The 24,288-nt window shown below is 36.3% G+C and overlaps 1 protein-coding gene across 1 annotated transcript in view; it reads right to left on the minus strand.

Moving 5' to 3' along the window:
* Nucleotides 1-468: 468 nt before the first annotated feature.
* The window catches only part of LOC140136304 (maestro heat-like repeat-containing protein family member 1), a 59,068-nt gene continuing 35,248 nt past the window's right edge, over nt 469-24,288 (minus strand). The window contains 13 exon segments of the mRNA XM_072158029.1: nt 469-2,086; nt 2,649-2,817; nt 3,582-3,716; nt 4,398-4,553; nt 11,776-11,964; nt 13,643-13,761; nt 13,764-13,788; nt 14,541-14,655; nt 15,504-15,641; nt 16,346-16,563; nt 21,075-21,240; nt 22,308-22,462; nt 23,195-23,347. Of these exon segments, the coding sequence (XP_072014130.1) occupies nt 2,004-2,086; nt 2,649-2,817; nt 3,582-3,716; nt 4,398-4,553; nt 11,776-11,964; nt 13,643-13,761; nt 13,764-13,788; nt 14,541-14,655; nt 15,504-15,641; nt 16,346-16,563; nt 21,075-21,240; nt 22,308-22,462; nt 23,195-23,347 (1,821 nt within the window). The 3' untranslated portion in view covers nt 469-2,003.

The following is a 24,288-nucleotide window of genomic DNA, read 5'->3' on the forward strand; positions in this document are numbered from 1 at the left end:
CACAATTTCTAGGCTTCAAATAATTACTGTACAGTTCTTTTGGTTCTAGAGAAAACAATGATACTCTTCAAAGTTACTATCAACAAATCGCCACCCCTCTCCACCAATTCAATGTTGATGAAAGCCCTTTTACAATTGGGTTCTCCAGTCTCCCCAACATTGATTGAGGTGGAATGGGGGAAGGAAGGGGAAAGGGGAAGGTTTGTACTTCATCAAACTGAGTTATACTAATATCACTGATCTAGCAGAGAGTGGAAATGAAGAGTTCCAACATGTTGTCAAAGTGTGCCTACTATTTTTCTCCTTGATTGAAGCATGTTCTTCTCATTACATCGTACACAGTTATACTAATTTCACTGAACTAGCCGAGTGGCAATGAAGAGTTCCAACAAGTGTGCCAACTATTTTTCTCCATGATTGTAACTTTCTTTTTGTTTTTAATAAACAATTCTCAAAATACAGATCTAGAATGCACCCATTATTGATAGACGTTTTACTTTACATTTTTGGTAATTTCCTTCGAACAATCTACATTTTTGTTGTTGTTGAAATCTTAATTATAGACAATAGCACACTTTTCAAATCTGATTCACTGGTCTATTAATATTCCTATCAAATACAGAAAAAAAAAATTCTCCAAATAAAATATTTCTATATTTTACTAATACTATATAAGTGTTTTTGTTTTATATAATCTGTAGACAATTTATCCAATTCTCATTTTGATTGCACTCTTTATATAACACGGAGTTGAATTATATTACAAAAATAATTTTTAGCAAAAAAATACCAAAAAGTTCATCACATTTGATAAAGAACAGCTTGCGTAACAACAAGTCATATCATAACATTTTTAGCACTGTTTGAAAAAATAAACACAGCTTTGAAATGACACATTCACATGAAACTTGAAGTTAGCTGATATATATCCGGACATCGTAACTTCAGCTTTGCCAGCTTGCAGTACTTTTTGATACGGTACATCACATAACAAGCATATATACTTGAACAATTATTATGCTTATTGACCATATGCATGGATCTGCCATTTTGATATTAAAACAAGATTCTTCATGCAAATACATACACAAGAGTGCATTCTTGTTTTAATTTTTTTTTTTTTTTGCAAATTGTCCATCGGACTGTTTTCAAATTAATTTACATGGTGGGCTAATTGGGCTTATCCATTTAAAATCCACACTTCCCATGTGAAAGTCTTCCACAGAGGGAGCATGAGTTTCGAATAGAATAGACAAATGGGTAACTTCCATTTGAAATACTCACTGCTGCTGTGGAAGATATAGGTAAAACCATAATACAGGGAGAGTAGTGGTTTTGAAATTATTAACCCTGACCAATTACATTTGAAAAACATACTCCCCCTGTGGAAGATATTTCCATAATCTTCCACAGGGGTAGCGGATTTCAACTGGAATAGCCCATTAAGTCTATTACAAGTCCCTTTGTTCACAACTACCTACAACTTTCCCTCCCACTGAAATTATATTTCAGCTGTTTAGTGATGACAACATGATATCTGGTCATTATAATCCAACCAATGAGCTGTCTCATTACTTATCATTTGGGAAAGAATAGTACACCTCACCTCATTGGCTAAAATTAATTGCTCCTAACAAGGGAATGGAGTATAATTTCAGCTTTACAGTGACAGATACAATGCAGCAAGCAAGCTAAGCCTGGAAAAAATTAGTATTTCCTGGGAAGTAAACACAATTTCCCACTATTTCTTATGTATTTCTTTTTTTGGAGAAGTAGGATATTTCCTATCAAATAAAATTTTTCCTGGGAATGAAGTTTCCTGAATTCCCTATTTTTTCCAGACATGTTACTTCAAAATCCAAGTTCCAATAGTTGACCAATATATATATTTGTAATAATTTGCTAGAGACCTTATGAACGATGGAGCAATTTACACATTAGGCACAACATCTCTACAAATATTAAGCACAGCATCTCCACAAATATAAACGGAATGACTTTGATCAATATTCAAACAGTAGACTCATGGCTTCTGATGCTTTGATCCGTACTTCCGGCGATGGGTCCTTCAGCAACATTGTGATAGCTGAAATATGAAATCAAACAAAAAATATCGATTAATAATACACCCTTTATGGACATGGTCTTAATCTCCTACACCGGGGTCCGGGGGTGTAAATTTCAAATGGAGTCACCCATTCAAATAACCCCATTTGTAATTCACACACCCTATGTGGGAGATTAAGGTCATGTCTTATATGGATTTCAACTGGAATAGCACAATTAATTTATTTGGACACTCCAGAAAGGTCTCTCAAATCCTTTATTTGGTCTACAATTTATATAAAATTTTAACATGCGAGGGCAGGACAATGTTACACACCGGTGAAAACAAGCTGTATCAAAATGATTGGTACCCATCAGTTTGATGGTCATTGAAAAGCATGCTTCTTCCAAATACAATATTTGATCCTCTTGAAATGACCATCATTTATTGTTATATGACTGTTTATAACATTAATCAACAAATTATTTGGATCCTATGTTGCATTTTGATGATGCAGTCATGTCCATGATCACTGGAAACTGATGGGTACCAATCTTTTTGATACAGCCTGTATTCTATAATCTAACAGAAGTACACTCACCTCCACAGACATGTTCCTTTGTAATTAAGCCATGTTTATCTTTGGGAAGGTTGCCTAGCAAGAATCCTGTAAACATAGCGGCGTTACCACGGATATCAGGCCAAGCACTACGGTAGAATGACACATTGCCCATCACATAGAAATTCACCTTCTGTAAGAAGTCGGCAATCTGTTGGAGTAAATAACAAAATAAGATATGAATTTGGAAAGAAATCCCATGAAAATGAGACACAAGAAAGCCAAGTTATACATTTATCATACCACTAAGGGAAACATCAAAGAACACAGCTGACCTGATATATTTCCGTATCTAGTCAGTGAGTGCATATTTACGCTTTATATCTTGTCAATGAGGCGTATAGCGTGAACACAAATGTAAAGGAGATTCACATATACCGGGCGCATAAAATACGCATATATATCGTCAGCCTGCTACGCTAATTGCCTAAGTCATTTTTACATGTTTCTCATTTGCAATTTTGATTTTCTGAGTAATAAACCAAATAATCAAAAGAGATGTATTCCACAAGTTAATGAAAAATGCGGCTGGAAATTTGATTAATTATGGGTTTATTACTCAGAAAATCAAAATTGCAAATGAGAAACATGTAAAAATGACTTAGGCAATTAGCGTAGCAGGCTGACGATATGTTATACATACAAGGAACAGTCATCAAATTTTTTAATATTTTTCTTTTTTTGCAACAATTAAAAGCTCAACAGAGGCGGGGCGGGATCTTCCGAGAATTTACGACTGTCTTCTAGAAACACCAAAATCATCCAAGTGTGAAGAAGACAGTCAGCCAGTCATTACTGCCTGAGGATGGTAACAGTTAGTTACCGAAAATATTAGCTGGTAAATATTTATTTATTTGCCTTCAGTTTCCGTTGAAAGTAATAATTTTACTTCATCTGTATAATTAGTTAACTTACAATAACTTTGGAGAGGTCAAACATGAACTCCCCATAGCTGAGATGACCATCTTCTATCAAGTGTTTCTGGAACATTTCATTCAGACTGGTAGACCCTAGCAGTGGGCCAAACTGACATAATGCAGACTTGCAGGACTATAAAGGATACAATGTAAACACAGGCCTATCAGTGTGAATCTTTTGAGATACCTCCACATACACACAAAAAAACAAATGAACTGAACTGAACTGAACTAAACTAAAACATGCCATACCACAACAATAAGCACACTCATGCACATTCTCTTTCACATACCCATCCACCCCACACCCCTACACTTAAGCACTACTGAACGAAAACATGAAATTTAAACCTGAAGTGAATTTAATTGTGGACACACACACATGAAATCGTAGGAGCAACATTTAGTCACGGTGCAGAGCATATGCACTATTTGTATGATATACCCAGAGAACAGTTGTCATGCTCCTCACATGACATACGCATGGTAGTACATCCACTCCACAGTTCCTATACCCCAAAATGAAGTTGGCTCAAAATATCATTTTTAGGATACTTGTTACCTACCAGGAAACGGTGGACATCCTAGGTTTGGTGTTATGGTTGTGAATGGAATATCATATAAATGTCATTTTGAGAGGGGGCACTAATATGCACATACAAATTATCTCTCCCTCTCTTTTCTCATACACTCACATACCAATAAGCCGTTTTGAAATATGGCGGGCACAAAAGGAGAGGGAGTACATTGAAGATACTGAACATAAGTAACAGACATATCCATGACCTCTACTTAGAAACCCCTCCTTATTTACCTTCTTGACATCTTCATCTTCATCATTGAGATGGAGCAGGAAGCTGACAAGGTTGGTATGAATCTGTTCTAGGAATGGTGCTTTGGATGGACCATCACTGAAACGACTTAATGTACCAAATAGGCCAAATGATGCTGCTCTTACTGTGGCTCTGTCCTGCAAGAGTAAATATTGTAAATAACTTGAGAATAGCAGATACAAAATTGATATACAGGAGTAGGGTCATTATATTTTAGGTGAGGACTAAATCTCCAATAGTTCTCTCATTTTGAGTAACATTATTATTAGAAAGATAACACTTGTGTTTTTATGGTTAGAGACCACCAGGAGATACAGTTTGTGGTATGTCCAATAGCATACCGTATTTAGTCAAATAGTCGCCCCCCCTCAAATAAACGCCCCCACCACTTTTTTTCAACCAAGATGTTTCAAAAATGCTGATATTTCCATGCTATCTTGTGTAGTAAGATATACATGTATAGCTAACCAAGTTGCACACATGGTCGATAATAGCGTCACTTTTTTTTTTTTTTTTGGATTGGAAACCCGGAAGTGAACCAGAAGTCGGTGTTTCTAGTTCAGAGTTCGTCATTTTAGCGTGAGTTTTAAGTTTACCTAATGATTTTAACGGGAATTATCGTTCTAAAATTGACCTTGAATAAACGCCCCCCGTTTGGAAAATGTAACGCCCCCAGGGGCCTTTATTTGACGAAATACGGTATTTCTACTACCGTATTTGTTCTTTTAACCGCCCCACCTCCTTAAAGCGCCCAAACAGTGACTTTACAATAAGCAAGTTTATTAACTGCCCATGCAAATCTGAGTCATGGTCTGAAGCATATGACACACGGATGATGATAGATGAATATTTTGGGCCTTTTTTACATCTTGTTGGCCTAAACAATGTAAAAAGTAAGTACCAACCCAAAATGATTTTGTTAAGTGCCTTGGGCGGTTAATGGAATGAATATGGTAGGTGCTTTCTGGAAAACATGGACCTCAACGTTGCTGGCGTGTCCCACATTAATAGTTTACTGGCTAAAAGTATATCTGCACAACAATAATGAATGCCATGATTTATTGGCCATTTTAAAGAAAAATCAGCACATTCCAATAATTATTAGGGACCGCACATGATTTTTTAGACTTTATTTAAATTGCCTGGGACACAAATAAATTGAATCAGCAGAAGATTCTGATTCCAGCAGTTTTTGAATGGGGTCCATAGGTGGTCCGGTTCTCGAGTTACGACATTTCAAAGATTTGTAAAAAGTGGTAATTTTGGACTTATTTGTCAATGCAATTAGCAGTTTTCTGATGACCCAATTTCCATTGTTTATGACCTAGATTTGTTGTAAACAAAGTAGTAAACAAATTAAAATTGCTATAAATCATTAAGTTCAAGTTCAAAACCACCAAAGATTTGCATACATGATGCCAAGGGACTGTACTTCCCATTGACCAGTATTGTTTACTTGGCCGAAATTATGGTTGCCGTGTATGACGATAAATATGTTGTTTATTTACATTGTAATTCCATGTATATCCAAGTAAACAAGTGGGATCTTTAACATTGGGATTGTTTCTACACATACTTATTACCTCATCACAAAAAGAAAAACCATGACACATGTTTCTGTTTTCCGTATATAATTACTTTTATTTGTTTACCTGTTGTTTATCCAATATTTGCAGTCTAAGATGTTGTAAACAAAGTAGTAAACAAATTAAAATTGCTATAAATCATTAAGTACAAGTTCAAAACCACTCAGGATTTGCATACATGATGTCAAGGGATTGTACTTTCCATTTATAATTTCTATTGTACTTCAGCTGGTATGGCTGTTGCCATGGCCACGATGAGAGACATGTTGTTTATTTGTGTTTCTCTATAACAGAATTACATGTATTTCCGAATTTTTAAGGGGGAGTTTGAATATTATGAGTGTTTCTATGAATAGTTTTCCATTCATCATCAAAGATAAACATCAGTATATGCTTTTCATATCTGTATATAGCCACTTTTATTTGTTTACATATTGTTTACACTATAATTTACAGTCTAAAGTGTTGTAAACAAAGTAGTAAACAAATGAAAATGACTGTAAATCATTAAGTTCAAGTTCAAAACCACTCAGAATTTGAGTACATGATACCAAGGGATTGTATTTCTCATTTATACTTTCTATTTTACTTCAGCTGATATGGGGGTTGCCATGGAAACATTGATAAACAGGTTGTTTATCTATAACAGAATTACACATATTTCCGAATATCAATGCGGAAGTTTTAATATTTTGAGTGTTTCTATGAATAGTTTTCCATTGATCATCAAAGATAAACATCAATATATATACTTTTCATATCTGTATAGCCACTTTTATTTGTTTACATGTTGTTTACACTATATACACTATAATTTATAGTCTAGAGTGTTGTAAACAAAGTAGTAAACAAACGATAATGGCTGTAAAACAGTAAGTACAGGTTCCAAACCACTCAGGACTTGCATAAATGGTACCATTAACCAAGGGATTGTACTTCCCATTTATACTTTTTAAGTGTACATGTAACTATTGTAACTTATATAAATGTATGAAATGAATAAAATTGTAAACAAAATAAGTGAAATATTTCACCCAGTGCTCACTAGTATTCTTATTGTCTTCAATATTAAGCAAGTGCTTCCATTTGCATCATGAGTAACTTTTTGGCCACAACAAATAATGTATACACTTTACACTAAAATGTACAAGGACTTGTCTTTGTAGTCATCTACCAAGCGCAGAGAGTGTACTTTTGGATCATCATCATATTTAATGTTAAACCATGATGGAAAACCAGGCACCTGGCTTATAACTGTGCCTGTAAACCATTCTTGCCCATTTTCCGTATTCCACATATGACTCACTCTTTTACCAACTAAAAGGGGAATGGTCAAAAATTCGTTGTCCGGTGTTTTCTGCACAGACACAGATTCAGGTACACTTTTAGCAGCATTTATAAGTTTGGAGAGATGGGATTTCAACTCCTCAGAAGATTTGTTTGTTCTATTTTTTGAACCTGGAACAGCATCAGTAAAGGTAAACTTTTTATCACGTTCCATGTACTGTTGAAGTACTTCTCGGCGGAATCTTATTTGCTTCTTAAGTGTATCAATTTTTTTATTTTCACTAGCTTCTGAACTTATGTACTCTTCAACCTGCTCATCTGATTGGAACAGCCCAGTATCCATGATTTCATTGGTTAAATTTTCCTTTTTTGTTGAGAGCGCGTTGCCTTTTTTTCTGCCATTGCTTTAGCAGAAGCATCTTGTTTATTTTTCCAATATTCCTGAATCTTCTTTTGTCTTTCACTAGCTAGTAATTTGGATTTACTCCTTTGAGATGTAACAACTTTAACTAGTTCTGCCAATTCTTCCTCTGACTTGCTATTCACAAAGACACTTGTTTTATTAAAAGTATATAAAACCTGGGCCTCATTATAGCAGCGCTAGAATTGGGCGTTTTTTACAAGGAAATCAAAATACCCAAATACACGTTCTGGTAATTTGTTGCTTAAAGGTGCAGATAGAGTAGCCTCTCTTAAATCTTCATTATCTTTGAGTTCGTAAAATTTACCACCTGGTAAATAATCAGAATTGACTCGCTTGAATAATTGGAGTAAGGTGAGCAAGGTGTGTTTAACATTGACAAGCGATCACATCAATTTCATTAGGACCAGGGAAAAGATGACTTCGTAGCGTCATCTCTCTCAATGTACTGCTCTTCAAAGAAACTATCCCTACCATAAGCAAAGTCTGCTAGTCGATCTTCATCTTGGGTCACCTTCTCCAAAAATTCTACTAGTCCAGTATAGGTTTTACATAGATCTAAAATATGTCCAGGTGTTTCAATTACGCGCCACAAGGGAGCACTTATACCTTTGTTAACAATTCCTAACACTTTACAACCTGCAACAAACAGATTTTCTTTTACATCAGCAAGTAAGGCTCTCAGTAAACCATTTCCAGTTCCATGGACATTACTCAGAAATTCTCTTATGTGGTTCATTACATAATAAACTCGCCCCCCAAACATGAAAACGACATTAAATCTGTTGCCCCGAAAGGGAAGAAAATATGTTTTTGTAATATTCTTTCCTGTTTTATACACTTTCCAGGCTCGGTAGCAACCACTTTTTTCGTCCCCTCCCCTTGACAATGCTTTACAAGCGCTTTGTACAAGTCTTATTGACCCACTTGAAGTATTAAAACTGTTAACCCAGGCTCTGCACATGCACCAACTTTCTCCTTGTAAATAGTCATTTTCAAATAATTTGAATGAGGCAGCGACTGCGTCAGCCATGGACGTTAAAAGATGTAAACCGCAAAAAAAGTTATACATTTCGGCAAGTTTTCCTTGCGCTTCTTCACTGAAACTTAGCCAGTTTTCATGGTATAGTGGAAGACATTCTTCACGGTAAGTTTGAAGCATCTTGTTAAATAAAGTTTCAGTTGCCGCTCTGTCGCTCATAGTGTTTCTGATTTGGCAAAGCAGCTTATGACCGATATCATTTCCTGCATTCGCTTTCTCACAAATGTCAGTTATATCGGCAAGGGTTTCTTTGAGTGTATCTAAAGTGTCTTGGGCTGACTTGGAAGCCATCTGCCGCAAACCAAGTAAATATGACTCACCATCTTGATCGGTTAAGGCGTAAGTCATATATTTATCCCCTTGGTGTGGCGTTTCATCAGACTGAACAGTTGTGTTCTTTTTATCTGCAATTGAGGCAAGTTGTATTTGCGATACCAATGTGCGATCTTTGTTCATGTTTCTAACAGTTGACTAACTTGGAAGGCGGTCATAGTTTATGTTGCATGTGTTTAGCACAATCGCTATCACATCGCTGGCGTTGGAAAAAAAGCGTGTTTTGACAATAAATTCCAGACACACTTGTGTAAAAGTGGCACAAAACAGTGCTTTTCTGGATCGTAAAAATTTATGGTTTTGTCTTCTGCTTCATGCAGTTTTCCTGTTAATTCATCTACTTCTTCCATTAATATATCCATCTTTTCATTCAAATTAATGACTTTATCACGCAACTCTGTGTTTTCACTTTTAAGTCGGACGTGTATTCTTTGTACCATGCAATATCACTTTCATGATCTTGTTTAACTTTCTTTGTTTCTGATTCAAACTCAAGCGTTAAGTCCCGCTTACCAGTTTTAGCAGTGTCTAATTGCTTAACTAACCGATTGTTTTCTTTCGTTAAAGTGGTTGCCCGCTCTCGTGCATTATATATTTTGAACCAGTGATCCTTTTCTCTACGTGCCGCAGTTTGTTGACTGTGTGGAGATGGGCGCATTTTCAAATCTTCTACCTGCTTGATAAGGTTGCCGTTTTCTTCCTTCAGATTCTGGTTGGCTTTAGTGAGTTTGTCAATCTCTGCTTTTGCAGCATTGATTTCAAACAAAGTTGGGGGGCTAACTGGTGGGACAGGCTTCTCTTTAGGTGGTCGCGGCTCTGGAAAATTGTAATTTGTCTCTTTCCAGCTATTCATGTCCTCTTCAAAACCTTTGTGCCCAGTATTTTTGTTCTTGTTGGTATATGTTGTCTTAAGTTTGTTCCAACTGTCACGCAGCAGTCTTTGCCATTTCTTTGCATCATCAAAGTCTCTGGATGGATACAGGATTTTATGTATCCAATTACTTCTGCCCAGGTTGATTTCAAATGAAGAAGCTGCATTATATGTTTATGTTTCAATTCATGTCCAAGATCAGCAACTGAGGTTGTACAGGTTCCATTTTTGAGGGATGCAAGGAGGCTTTCAGGCAGATCAGGAGTTACAGGTCCCGAGTTCTTTTCAACATCGCCGTACACAGTGATATCTTCAAAGTGCATCATCAAAGCAGCACCAGCACATACGGAAATCAGTATGAAAAAGAAAGTGCCACTGCCAATTCCAAACAGTGGAGGAGATGGTGAAAAATTCACTTCTGTTGTGGTCTTGCATGAGGAAGGTGGTCGCTGTCGGAAACACCCAATGCGCATCGCCAAATGTCTAAAGACACTCCCATAATGATCTGAAAAACAAGCAAACAAACAAAATGATAAGTTAAAGGCGGTTAAAATTGAAAAATATTGTTGACAAACTAGACACAATTTAATGCATGGCAATAGATTTGTTATCACAATGTACAATACCAACCCAAAAAGAAACAAATAAAAAAACCAAATTTTGCAATTTAGATGCACCGCCATGATCAATGAAGTAAATAAAAAATTGGGCATAGGTTCCCGCTCGGCGCTGGCCAGCAAGCGTGTAATGCATGGAATGTCCATCTCATAAGAACGAAGAACGAAAATTATTTCAAAATGAAAAAATTGGGCATAGGTTCCCGCTCGGCGCTGGCCAGCAAGCGGCTAATGCATGGAATATCCATCTCATGAGAGCAAAGGCTTCATAAAGATGCACTGCCATGATTAACAAAAACATAAAAATAACAAAAAAATAATAAACAATGTTCAAAATTAAAATTAAATGGGGTTTACAATAATAAAATAATTTCCACAAGGCGTAAGTGTATTTGATGGAATCAGCCAAACCGAAGTAAACAAGCGGAATCACTACACTGCTTAATCGCCAGCATAGCTACACTAGCTCTTCCCATACACAGTTTTCCCTCCCCAGGTAGCAAAAAAATCAAAGCGACTTGTAAACTTTTCAAACTTCAACTTTAATTTTATTTCATTAAGTTTTATACGTAAATACATCTAAATTTACCAAAACTATCAAATATCTATGAATATTTTACATGAATAATCCACTATTTGAATCATATCTGGCGTCTCATTTCAGAACCACTTCGTTGAAAACATCATCTTTGAACGATCGGCGCATTTTACTTAAGCTTACACTACATAGCACGTATCGTTTTAACCTATTTGAATTCGATCTTTCCATTTCTGCCATCGTCTCGACACCTCCACCCTCCCATATACCTAAAAAATAAATTTTAAAGTACTTACCACTTCAGATCGTTATAAATCGGCGAAATCTCGGCCAATTTTAATGGTTGTTTTTTTCGATGACAGCTACAATATTTGTCTAAAAATGGCCGCTCGTATCGAGGTGAAGCTATCCCATCATGCCCCACACAATACATAAAGCGATCCAGTCTGCCACAGCGGTGCTTCCTGTGTGCACACGACTGGGGAAATCAACAGTCTAGCGCATGCGCGGTGTGTGCTAATTGCGATCCCTATAATTATTTTCCAAGATTTAATTTCAAATGCTATTGCATCAAATTGAAAGTTTAATTTTGTCAGCATTTCCAGAACATTCACCGTTTTGAGCCCCATGTCTCGAAAAGCTGACTATGTCACTGGCGCATTACCTTTTCAAAGCAAGGTCTTATCCTCAGAGCAATATTGACTAAGATTGGTCTGATGTTAGCTTCATCGATCTTGACCAAGACCCTACTAAGTCCAGACATTGCTTCCAGTGTGATGTCATCTTCTGGGTCGTCCTTGTCATCCATACCAGCCATCATAGCCGATAGCACTGTTGTACAGTACTTCTGCACCTGTAGAGGGATTACAAAGAGGGCAAAATTTGAAGAAAAATTTGATTTTCCTCTCAATTATTTCCATTTGCTTTAACCATGTGACACATGAGTATTGATACAATTTAGTAAGATCCATATTAGCTGATTGAACATACCGTAGAATTCCGTCTAGAAGCATATATGCCTCTAAACGAGGGTTTTTTTTAACGAAAGATATGAAAGGCCAATACCCTTCTCAAAAACATTGCAATAGATTGGTCTTACAAATATACATGTTTGTACAGCCGCCTTTATCAGTAATATAGTTGTTCAAACTCCAAATAACGTTTTTGTTGAGAGTGTCTGCCTCTTGTCTCTTGTGTCAAAAAAACCTCGTTTAGAGGCATATATATGCTTGTAGACAGAATTTTACGGTATTGCTTTTGATTTAGCTTGCAAATGAAAAATTCAAGAAATTATGGCAAAATCTAAAAAAAAAGAAGAAGAAATTTACATTACATTTTGACATAATTGAATGAATTTTTACCATTTTGTGTATCAATTCTTGCAAATTAATACAACCTATGAGTTTGATTTTTTTCATATAAAGAATTGAATATTTGTGCATGTACTGAGCATGTTCTTTTAGTGATTGCACAATAGAAAATGTGACACTTTAAATTAAGAAATTGATTGAGGTATTTGTATAATGATGCCACGTAAGACATAGTTCACAGTGGACAATGGTAAAAGTGCATACTTTATTCAACTTCTAACAGGCAGAAATTATTAATTTGATGTGTGCATCAACAAAAGCATGTACCAGGCACATTCAGACCAAAAGTCTACAATTTTGAGAATAGAGCTTTCTATACTACTAGCTTAGTGATTATACTTAAGTTGAAATCCCCACACTTGGTTGCAAAGTTATGAAATTTATATAAACTGAGCTCAAAAAGAAACTTATAATTTTTTACAACTTGTGAATCACAAGGTCATATCTTAAAATACTGTCAATCAAAATGAACCAAAATTACACACAGGATTATCTTAATACTCTACTCAAAACCCATGTCAGTAACCAAGCAGTTGTCCAACTGACACAACAGCAAAATGCACTGTCATGGGACAGCTTCCTGGACTTCCTTCACTTTCACAGCCCAACATTTGGCACCCAGGACAAAAAATCTGTGAGAATGCACACAAGATCCTTGCACAGATGATAAAACAGTGCTGCTTTTTGCTTTTCATACACTTTTTTCATGAAACAGGGCTGGGCTGTGAACGTTGTCCAGGAAGCTGTCCCATGTCAGTGCATTTGGCTGTTGTGTCAGTTGGATAACTGCTTGGTTACTGACATGTTAAGAATAGAGTATTGAAGTAAATCTGTGTGTAATTTTGGTTCTATTTGATGGACATGATTTCAAGATATGACCTTTTGAAAAATTATAAGTTTCTTTTTGAGCTCAGTTTACACTGTGTAATGTTCATTTTCTTATCTTTTAATAGTTTTTTTGCCTACAACTCAATTTTGTTATCATAGATTTGGTCCGATTGAATTAGATCATGTCACATATGCAAAGTGCACTTTGTGTAGGTGCTGCACCCAACAGTGTTTACATCATTCTACATTAATCCACCATGTTATGAGTCTTGCTTATTACAAACTACATAAAGTTAAGCAGCATGTATGTAGCGTGTCATAGGCTTAACTTACCTGGTCATGTCCCAGACTGGCTATGTTTCCTAGCCCTCTAATACACAGCATGCGTACTGTATGACAGCTGTCCACCAGACGCCCCAAGAGGTTATTGACGATGCCTTCAACACTGTCTCATCACCAACACACTGCTGGTTTACAAGCTACATGATAGGAAAAGAATTGCATCAACTATAAACAGTGGTGGTACCACAGGGGTGGGGGATGCCAGTCAATCGCAGTCAGAACTCCAATTTCCAGTTCCCCCAGTAAACCCAAAATTACGAAAATGTCCACTTTTGCTGCAATTTTGCACAAAAACTTTACCCTGCCCAGTAACACCCTTTTCCCAGGTTGAACAAAAAATTACCTCTGGTAAGTAAAAAAATAAGATATCTTACACTTCCCATAATGCATTTCTCCCATTTAAATTTTCTATACTGATTTGCTCTAGTGCAACATGGGTCGATAGTGAAAAAAAGTTCCTCAATGAACAGAGCACATCAAATTCATGCAAAAGATGTATATTTCTTGACTATAATTACCCAGTCTATTCTCATAATGAATACAAACTGAACCTGTACAAATTAATGGGAGTGTCATTTGATGAAATGAGGTGATGTATTATGTTGCAAAGGATTCTGGGAAGGCTCAGATATCTTCTCTGAGTAAAATCAATCACAAATTGTCAGTACATGTTTTTGTTTAGGAACTTTACACATTTTGTATTTTTATGAAAATAAGTAGATAGGCTTTTTCGACCGGAATTGTTCATAGGTTATAGCATTTCTATGAGAATTCCGTCGGTTATCACCGTACCGGTGCAGCCAGTTCCAATGTGAATGGTTGAGCTTCCGTCAGATGCCTCTCTGACTTCATCAGGATGATAACATCTTATGTATACACCATTACTTACTTCTGAAAAGAAAGCCACCACTACAATCCTCTGAGGGTCATGTAAATTGGACAATGTTGGTGACAGACAGTTAACGATACTGGGTATGTAGCCTGGTAGAGTCTGACATATTTCTCTGCAGAGTAATAGATAAAGATATACACAAATGATTATTATGACAGCAAGACAGTTGATCCATTGTTAATCAAGCGTGTAGCAGGGGCAGAGACTTCACCTCATGTACTCCTAACTCTGGAGAATCGGGAAATTTACTTTAGCAAGTCACCTGTGCACCTCTTTGCTCTTGCGATGAATGAAATCAACGCCTTTGCTTATATGCAAAAAGTGGACTTTGTACTCCCTAAAAATGGACTTGTCAGGCTATTATATATAACATGAAAAAGTGACCCCTTTGTTAACTTTGCTTTCTAATTTGGACCTTCTTGGGTACATTTTAACATTACCTGAAAACTTGACTTTTTGTTTGTTGATATGCAACCTCCCCAGGCCTGCATGGTTCACTAATATAAAAGTTCATAAAATCATGTTTATAAAATAGACATATATTATTGTTTACCTTCTGATACAAATGATGACTTCATGAAACTTGTCTTCATCTTTCTTCAGTTCCAACACTCTCCACTCTCTAAGGACCTCAATAGTTCTACCTACCCTACCTTATGCCCCCAGCATACTTTCCTGCCGCTTGCCGCTGCGGCAAGCGGCAGGGCGTTTTAACCAATGACAAGCCTTAATTGCGTCCACTTGTCTGCAATGCGCGTGCGCCACGCCGCTCAGCGGCAGGGTAGTATGAAACCAGCTTTACACCTACCCCACCCATGATACCTCCCTATTTATTTGATATACAGATGACACCTTTGTGAAACTTGTCCTCATCTTCCATCAGTTCCCACACACCATCATTTTCAAATGAAGTCAAAAGCTTTACCCTTTCCTTTCGCCTAACCTCTCCCTATTTCTTACTTCGATATACAGATGACACCTTCATGAAACTTGTCTTCATCTTGCATCAGCTCCCACACACCGTCATTCTCTAGAGAAGTCAACATTTCTCCTCCCTGGCCACGCGCTAACAAAGCTTTAAGGGCTTCCATTGCAATGCTACAGACACATAAAATAACTTGGTGTAAGTGAAAATGTTGAAGACTTTTTTGAAATATACAAAATAAAATAAGATGTTCTGACATATATATAAAAGGCAAATAGATTTAGACTCAGGTAAAGACTTAATTGAGTGATTATACGGAATAAAACTTATAATCCCTCAATTTAGTTTTGGCGAATTCTTAAATGAATATGTCACCAAGTCTTCATTGTTAGTTTTAAATACAACAAACATATTCATTGCAAGTACTCTAATGTTCACAGGAATGTTTTTCAGTCTAGAATGCTTAATAGCTGGTCAGAATGAGAATCTGGTTGATTTCATCCAATAGCACTGGTTGGTTGGTTGACTAATTACTGCAAGATTGAACTTGCTTTGTATCCTTCATTCTTGTTCATTAATTGCTTAAAAGTGTATCACTATTTTGCAAAGAAACTGCATTTTTAAGTTCCTTGAATGGAAATGAAATATTGACAAGAATGAATATTTTGCAAATCTTTGCCCGTCATGAAATTTGTGAAATTTTCATGAGCCCAAACACTTGTGTATTCATCCTTTACAACGATCATTTATTGATGATTTAGTACATGACTGAATTGTTTCTTCAGATACCTGGTTTGTGTGACTGACAAATTTGATTAAATGACTGATCGAAGCGATTGACCAATTGATCGAAACTTGATTGATCGATTGATTATACCTGCAAGGTTTAACCTGATGGATGGCTTTGGCTGCTGCTTTCTTCTCTTTACTACTCATCCCATCCTGTTTCTCCAGAGACTGTTGTTCCTTAGGCGGCTTAGTTCCTACACTTGATCCCGCATACACAATGAGGGCAGCAAACAAGCGTGCAAAATGATCCTGTAGGTGACCTTGACATCCTCCACTTTGAGTATTTCTGTTAAAGGCGCATACAATCTGCAAGAACGAATGAAAACAAAATAAGCAAAACTTGAAAAAATTATGTATGGTTATCTTTTAAATGAAACTTATGTCCCTCTCTAACTCACCTCACAATGAACTTTGACAATCTCAGACAGTATTATCACCCTACTATGATAATTGCCTAAAGTCATTTTTTGTAATTTTGAAAACAAATTACAAAATGGTTCAAGCATGCATCAGTTACATAATCACCCTAATTATTTTGATTATTCCTTCCTTTCATTTGTCTTATTCATTTGTTCTTATGCAAAGATTGGTAAATAATATGTTTAAGTGCATGCTTGAACCATATTTTGTACTTTGTCCTCAAAATTACAAAAACTGACTTTGGCAATTATCGTAGTAGGGTGAGGATATACTTTATATCAATCAGGGTTGCTATTTTTTTTAAATTAAAAAACATAAACAAAAAAGATGTGTGTTTTTTTATTTAAATCAGATTTTTTTTCTTCCCAACCACATAACATCCTCTAAAATCAAACAAAGTGGGTCAACACAATGCCTAAGAGTTGGCAAATCCAATTATAAAATACAAATCAAACAAATTGCCATTCAAATGCAAAGGCAATCAAGCAAATCAAGGCGATTTCCACTGAAAAATCTGAACTGGTATAGACAAAGAGCTCTGAAGTCATTTAAAATAATAAAGAACATCCAAAACAGGCTAATGTAGGTTATTATTTAATCAAAACAACATTGAATTGTTCATAATTAATTAAATTAATAAAAAAAAAAAAAAAGATTTAAGATGGGTTGTCAGCGAAAGTGAGACAGTATGGAAAAGTGGGAAGATGGGGGTAAGCAAATTTAAGTCATATTTTGGTTATTGCACATGTTTGGGCAAGTATTCATGAAAATCACAAAAGAAAATTTCTGACAGGCCCCTAGTCCCCTACCTGTTTATTTGATGACCCCCTGAAATGCTCCTCTGTAACCAGTGGTGCAGCGAGCGTGGGTCATCACATTGGGGGAGGGGCACCAACCATGATTGGGGGCATCAGGTCTGATGGGGGGGCACAAACCGCTTTTTGGCACTTTTCCTATTTTCCTATGGGATTTTTAAGAATTTCAGATCGATGGGGGGGGGGGGGACATGCCTTATTATGTCTTATTTTTCATTTGTTTGTTTATTTGTCTATTCATCATATTGGGCCATAGGCCTAGTTTATGGCCTAGTAATAATGCTATATATGATTTCATCAAGTTGAGTCCAGTCATTTTAAGTGGCATGGATGAGAACTTTTTACTCTTCAAGAACTTGGGTTATTTAAAAATAATAGCATTTCATTCCTATCTAATATATTAGCCTAGGCAGACATTAGAAAACTGAGTAATAATTGTTTATTTATTATCATCATCATTGTTATTATTATTAGTAGTAGTATTAGTGTTATTATTATTGTATATAATTAAAATTGTTATTACTATTGTTATTATTACTATTATTACTATTGTTATTATTACTATTGTTATTGGTGGTGGTGGTGGTAGTAGTATCGTTATTATTATATTATAATTATTATATCATTATTATTATAATGATTAAATACTAAAATTATTACTGTTATTATTATTAGTGTGCCTGGTACATCTTTGCAGCCATCGTGTGGCGCTGACCATGGCCAGGGACCACATGAGCATCGTCTGCAGTGGTCGGGCGGGGGTTTGATGTGAGCGCTGTTTCAGCCCCTCCCCTTCCCCCATACATAAATTAAAATCAGTATAAGTCACATTTCAACTGAATTGTAGGTTTACTACTTATTTCTCATTTATAGTAGCCTACACCTAGGGTCTATACCAAAGATCCACAAAAAAATTTGAAATGAAGGAAAATATATGGATTTTTTACACTTCCTTTTCAAAAAACCAATAATTATATTGCGCTTGATAGTTAAAGGGGCATTTCGTGATCCACAGCCTCATCCCCCCACTTTTCCCAAAAAAAGTTGAGATTTTTACACCACTGGATACCTCTGGCTACCTAATGTTTATGTACCAAATATTTCTTGCAGATTAATTCGTTTAGCAAAAATATCGCCAAATTGAATTTCGTTCTGGTGCACCAGAACGAAATTACAACACATTGTCTATGGAGCAGTGTAATACACATAATCATGCATAACTCGCAAACGCAAAATCGGAATCAACTGAAATTTTGGAAATAAGCTTTTTTCGTGGATATCTACTGAAAAATGTCATAAAAGGAGGATGCTAGGATCACGAAATCCTCCTTTAAATGGATTTAGTAAAAACAATGAATATTTTTGGAATAAACATAACCTACATGCATTGGTTGAGTTCCACCTCAGAGAATTTCTTTTTTTGATTTCAAATTGCGCTGCAAAATACAGCTGAATCATGTGTGCGAGAAACTAAGTTTCTCACGGAAGAACAGCCATGACAAATAGATGGCGTCATAGTGTTTCTATTCCCCAGGCAAACAAGTACCAAGACAACCGACTTTGCTTGGCGTCGTGAAGTCAACACTGCATAGCAACAATTTTGACAAGGACGCAACCCGGACGCAACCCGGACGCAACAAGCAGACATGTTCATGTTTACGGAACATGTTGCATTTGATGTGCGCGATAACGGTGCAGCAATCACGCAAACGATCACATCTTGAATGCTTATTTCTCCGCGTCAGACCACCCGAACAAAATCACCTTGGATTTGTGGCTTCACCTACTGCCATGGTTAGGGATGGCACTCATAGGTCTAGGTGGTACATGTATGTCTATGTTCCATTCTATAATGGTCCTGAGTGACTTGACCTGATTTATGTGGTTATTATTTTGTGATGCTGTTGTGATATAAAAGTAGCAGGAGTAAAAATAATAATATGCAAATAAATTTGGATATAGGTTTCATAATTTTACAAAAAATTGTAAAATTAAATAGGAATCAACAACATACCAGGACACATAGTTAATGATTTGGTTATAAAACATGAATAATGAATTACTGTTGAAATTAATATCTACCTTTGTTGCAGAATGATCTTCAAGTACCTTAACAAACAAATTATATTACCCCTTAAATAATGGAATGGTCCATGAAAAACTGCATGTTTGATTTATTTCTGGTTTCAAAATACTTGAATTGTTTATTTAATAACTCTTTTAATTTTGTTTCGCATAATATTCAAAACTGACTCAAAAATTTATTAAATGTATTCTCGAAATGACAAGCGACATTTTTTAAATAATTTTCTGAAATATGCCATAAAATATGATGCTGTTACTTCGAAATTTAACAGGTCTCCATCATTTTCCTCAGGAAAAGAGGAGTGGCACCAATGGCCTGGAAGTTTTGTACTCAGTTTACTAAGTTGACTCTGTTTTGTAACTTACAGCAGTTTTGCTCAATGTCAGAAAGAGCTACTGCACCCCTCCCTGAAAATGGAACAATCATAACCATTTGAAATATATTTTCACAAGTTTCATAAAGACAAAAGCATTGCTAATCATATTTGATACATAAACAATGACCATCTGTCGTTCTATTATGTGGTTTATATCTGAAGGTAAATTTTAAATGTTAACTGTTGAAAGACGGCTATAATGGGGTCATTTTGAGGGGGTCCTGTATTTTCTCTGTGGGGGGTCCTCAGAATTTTTTATCATTTCCCATCAACAAGTTCAAGGACATGTATGAGATTCGCAAAATATGAACAAATTTCACTGACCCCCATCTTCCTACCTCTGTTCGAATTTCTCTGACAACCCGTCTTAAATCAGTGATTTTGTTGAAAAAAATCATGTGATTTAAATTGCGATTTTAATCAAGCAACCCTGCTTAATATCTTGAAGTAGTTGTTCTTCCACACATTTGTCACCTCTACCTTCTCACTCGGAGCTAACAACAAACTATAAGAAATCTTTATTCGCAGCAAGTGGCAGTCATTCAGTAATTTTGGAGATTATTTCATTTGTATCTAAGCCAATGTTTGCTTTATTTCCTTTCCTTCTTTGCTCCTTCCTGTTTCTCAATCTCTCTCTTTTCTACTTCCCCCAGTCTTACCATCAGATTATTATTATCATAATCAGTAGATTATAGTCCCCATTGTTTTTTTAGTTGGACAAAATCTTAAACAGGTAGTGGTAGTGAGGAGTGGATCGGATGTCATCCAAATCATCAAAGTGGATAAGCAGAATCACATCCATAAATACACATAAGTACACATTTTTTAAGCTCATGACTTTTTTTGAGTTGGTTTGTATGACCCTCCACCTACCTATGTAAACATAAGTATACTTGTAGTTTGTGTACAAATAATATGTTAAAACAACTACCTGATTTTCTGGCATTACATTCCACAAAATCCAACATTTCATAACCAATCGAAAATGGCAAGTTGAAGCAGTGAAGTTTACAAACCTTATGGGATTTATAATCAGATATTTCTGAATTTCTGACTCTTTTCCCTCTTTAGCCCAAGAAGTGGGATTATTATCGGCCAAGGGACTATATTCTAAACTTACGGCAAGTGGCATCAGTGTAGCATTCTTGGAGAGCACTTTCTTTGATTTATGGTCAATCTTCTCATCGTAGTGGACATTACGTATTAATGTTTCCAGGAAGTTGTTGAAGATATGGACAACGATGGTGGGATCAGTGGCTAGAGACTTCCAACACTCTACAATATTGCTGTAATTCAATTTAAAACAAACAAGAAATAAATACGCTTTTATATAAAGCAAAGCAAAAAATTAAAACGGTCTATGAAATTTGGTAGCAATGTTATATGAGATGCCACCCAATCAATCCTAATCATAATGCTAATGCTGATCTAAACATCAAAATCTCTTTATTCTAATTCTTCTGATAATACTAACCCTAATTCTAACCCTAATCTTAACCCTAATCCTAGCCCTACCACCAAACCTGAATCCTAGACTCTTGGGTCCACATGCACAAAAGAGTTAGACCGGGTCTAAAGTTAGACCTGGTCTAACTGGAATTTAGTCTCAGGAGAAAGGAAATTTTCCTTTACATTTGCTTAAGTTATTTGGAATTATATTTGAACTTTGCATTAAAATCTTTAGAATTTGCTAGCCACTATTGGAAGGAAATAATAGTAAAGGACCATTCCTGATGGAACTAAATTCACTTAGACCAGGTCTAACTTTAGACCCGGTCTAACTCTTGTGTGCATACGGACCTTGGAGTAGCACCCCTGATCATTAATTACACTAGCTTCCAGATAAGTATGGCAATCGTTTGCTCCAATTGATGCGAGTGCCCTGTTAATGAGTAACATAATGCAGAGCTTTGTGTTCCCTTCAAGAGTGCCACTCTGCGCCGACCAACGCTTTGACGTGTAATCGGCCAATCAGATTATCTTTTTATTGATATGATTGTCAGACGATTGAATCAGCCAATCAGAACCCCACTTCCATGTTTATGCTATGCACACTCTCAAAATGTAAACAAGTACCTCTGCTAGAGACTGTAAGTTTTGCTCAATTTTCATCTAGGCCTACAAGTATTATTTGTTTGCTGTATCACACTAAAAAGTAGAGTCCACCTTTTTTATGAAAATAATAAATAGTGACATTCTAAATCATAAAAAAATATATACAAAAATACCTAAACTTGAATATTTGAGAACTAAATTTTCAAATATTAAAAAAAAAGAAAAAATCCAGCCGCTTATTACAAACAAGCTTAACACATAAACAAAGAAGCATACAAATAGCCTGTGTATGTCTTACCTATCATATGGAAGCGGGTATTTGAGTAGTGTGCTTACAACAGCTTCCAGATGGTTTGTTGCAAAGGTCCTCACAGCTCTCAATGTACCTGTCTTGGTTTGGGGATTCTCTATGCTATTCATCTTGAAATGCAAAGCTGCTATCATATCCTCCACCTGCATGGGAATATAGAATTCTTATTGCATCACACATGATAGACAGTGACCAGATTCCTTCAACACTTGATGGATCTTTATTTACTGCTAGAATCAATACGAGCTGAGAAGTAGTCTAAAGCCTCCAGCATACTTTCCTGCCGCTTGCCGCTGCGGCAAGCGGCAGGGCGTTCAACCAATGACAAGCCTTTATTGTGTCCGATTGTCTGCAATGCGCGTGCGCCACGCCGCTCAGCGGCAAGCGGCAGGGTAGTATGAAACCAGCATAATACTGGTTTTATACTTTGCTGCCCCTTGCCAATGAGCAGCATGACGCTTCATCATGCCACTTGTATTTTTCTGCAAGCGGCAATCACCAAGGGGTGGCATATTGCTGAACGGCAGCGGCATGACTCTGAAAGCCAATGTTGCCACTGTGCTCAAAGACCAGAAATCGTATCCAGTTCTCATACGTCAGAGGGGCACCAATCCCAAGTTTCAAGTCATAGCAATTTGCCGCTTTGGGCAATGCGGTGGAGTGATCAATATATAGGCTTGCTGGTCACCGCTAGCGTTCTGCCGCTTCATTACTCGGTATGCGTGTCCTGCATCAACTATACCATTTTCCTCCTCTATGGTGCTCATGAAGCGGACCTGAAATGGCTACATCTCCAAAATAAGGCAGCCAGAGTGGTCTTTGTACTCTTCCAACCTAACAAACTCTCTACAATGGCTTCTGAATGTCATACTTACATCCGTGAGTAATTCTGATCCTCTAGTCTTCAATAAACTATTGAGTACCACACATGCACCACTAGAACAATGCGATTGAATATCAAGGAGGCCCTCTATCAGCAGAAAGATGAAAGGTTTCAGTTGGTCTGCTGGTATCTTCTTACTTAATGCCTGAAATGAATGATAGATGTTTCAAAAACAAAAATGATTATCAGTCAACCAGAAACATTTCAATAATTATTAACCAGTTCAAAGAAAAATGGATCTCTCTCTAAATATGCTGAATTTCTTTTTCCCAGGTACTTGTCTTGTCTTTTGGTTATTGGAATTTATTTTTGGTATCTTCGTATCGTTATTAGGAAATGCTACTTTCTTGCCTTTTTTGGTCTTCTAAATGTTACACTAGTGAATTTATATGGTCAAAAAACCATAGAACCACTTTCATAAGATTAAGTGATTGCTTAAGGCCAGAGTAATGGAAGACACATTGGTCCACGACCGAATTTGAGATTTTTTGATATTTATCAACACTAAGATGTATTCTTTCACTTGAAACTGATAAAATACAACTTGCTAATATTTATTCAGTATTTTTGCTTGATTTATTTCACTCTTTTCAACTCTAAAAAGTCACATGGCTCAAGACAGCTTAGTAAATTGGCGGAAATAATGAGTCAGAAATGCGCTGAATGCGAAATATTGTGATTATGGCCACATGTTCGCGTCGTGACGGGACTTAACTCATGCGCGTATGTCCAACGCAGTCAAGGCGATTCGGTATGTTGTTAACGCCAGCAAATGTGGTGTAAACAAAACAAAAATTTGCAATCAAAATGCCACTTAGATTTTTTATAATTATTTTGAATTTTGGCGCACTGAAAGCAGAGATTATAGATTCATTGGTGCAAAAAGATGCATATTTAGACCATGCACCAGATACAGCTTTTACAAGTGTGAAAGTCTTACCGTTTTAAAATTTAAGGACGTTTTGTGCATAATTTTGAAATTTTTTTACTAAAACGTCGATTTCTCAGAGTTCACTTTTGACAATATTTGCGATTTTTGTGACAAGATAACTCAAAAATATGCAAGCAAAGGGTAAACTTTTTTGC

The sequence above is a fragment of the Amphiura filiformis genome, chromosome 16 (genome assembly GCF_039555335.1).
Source record: "Amphiura filiformis chromosome 16, Afil_fr2py, whole genome shotgun sequence".
Classification (NCBI taxonomy): Eukaryota; Metazoa; Echinodermata; class Ophiuroidea; order Amphilepidida; family Amphiuridae; genus Amphiura; species Amphiura filiformis.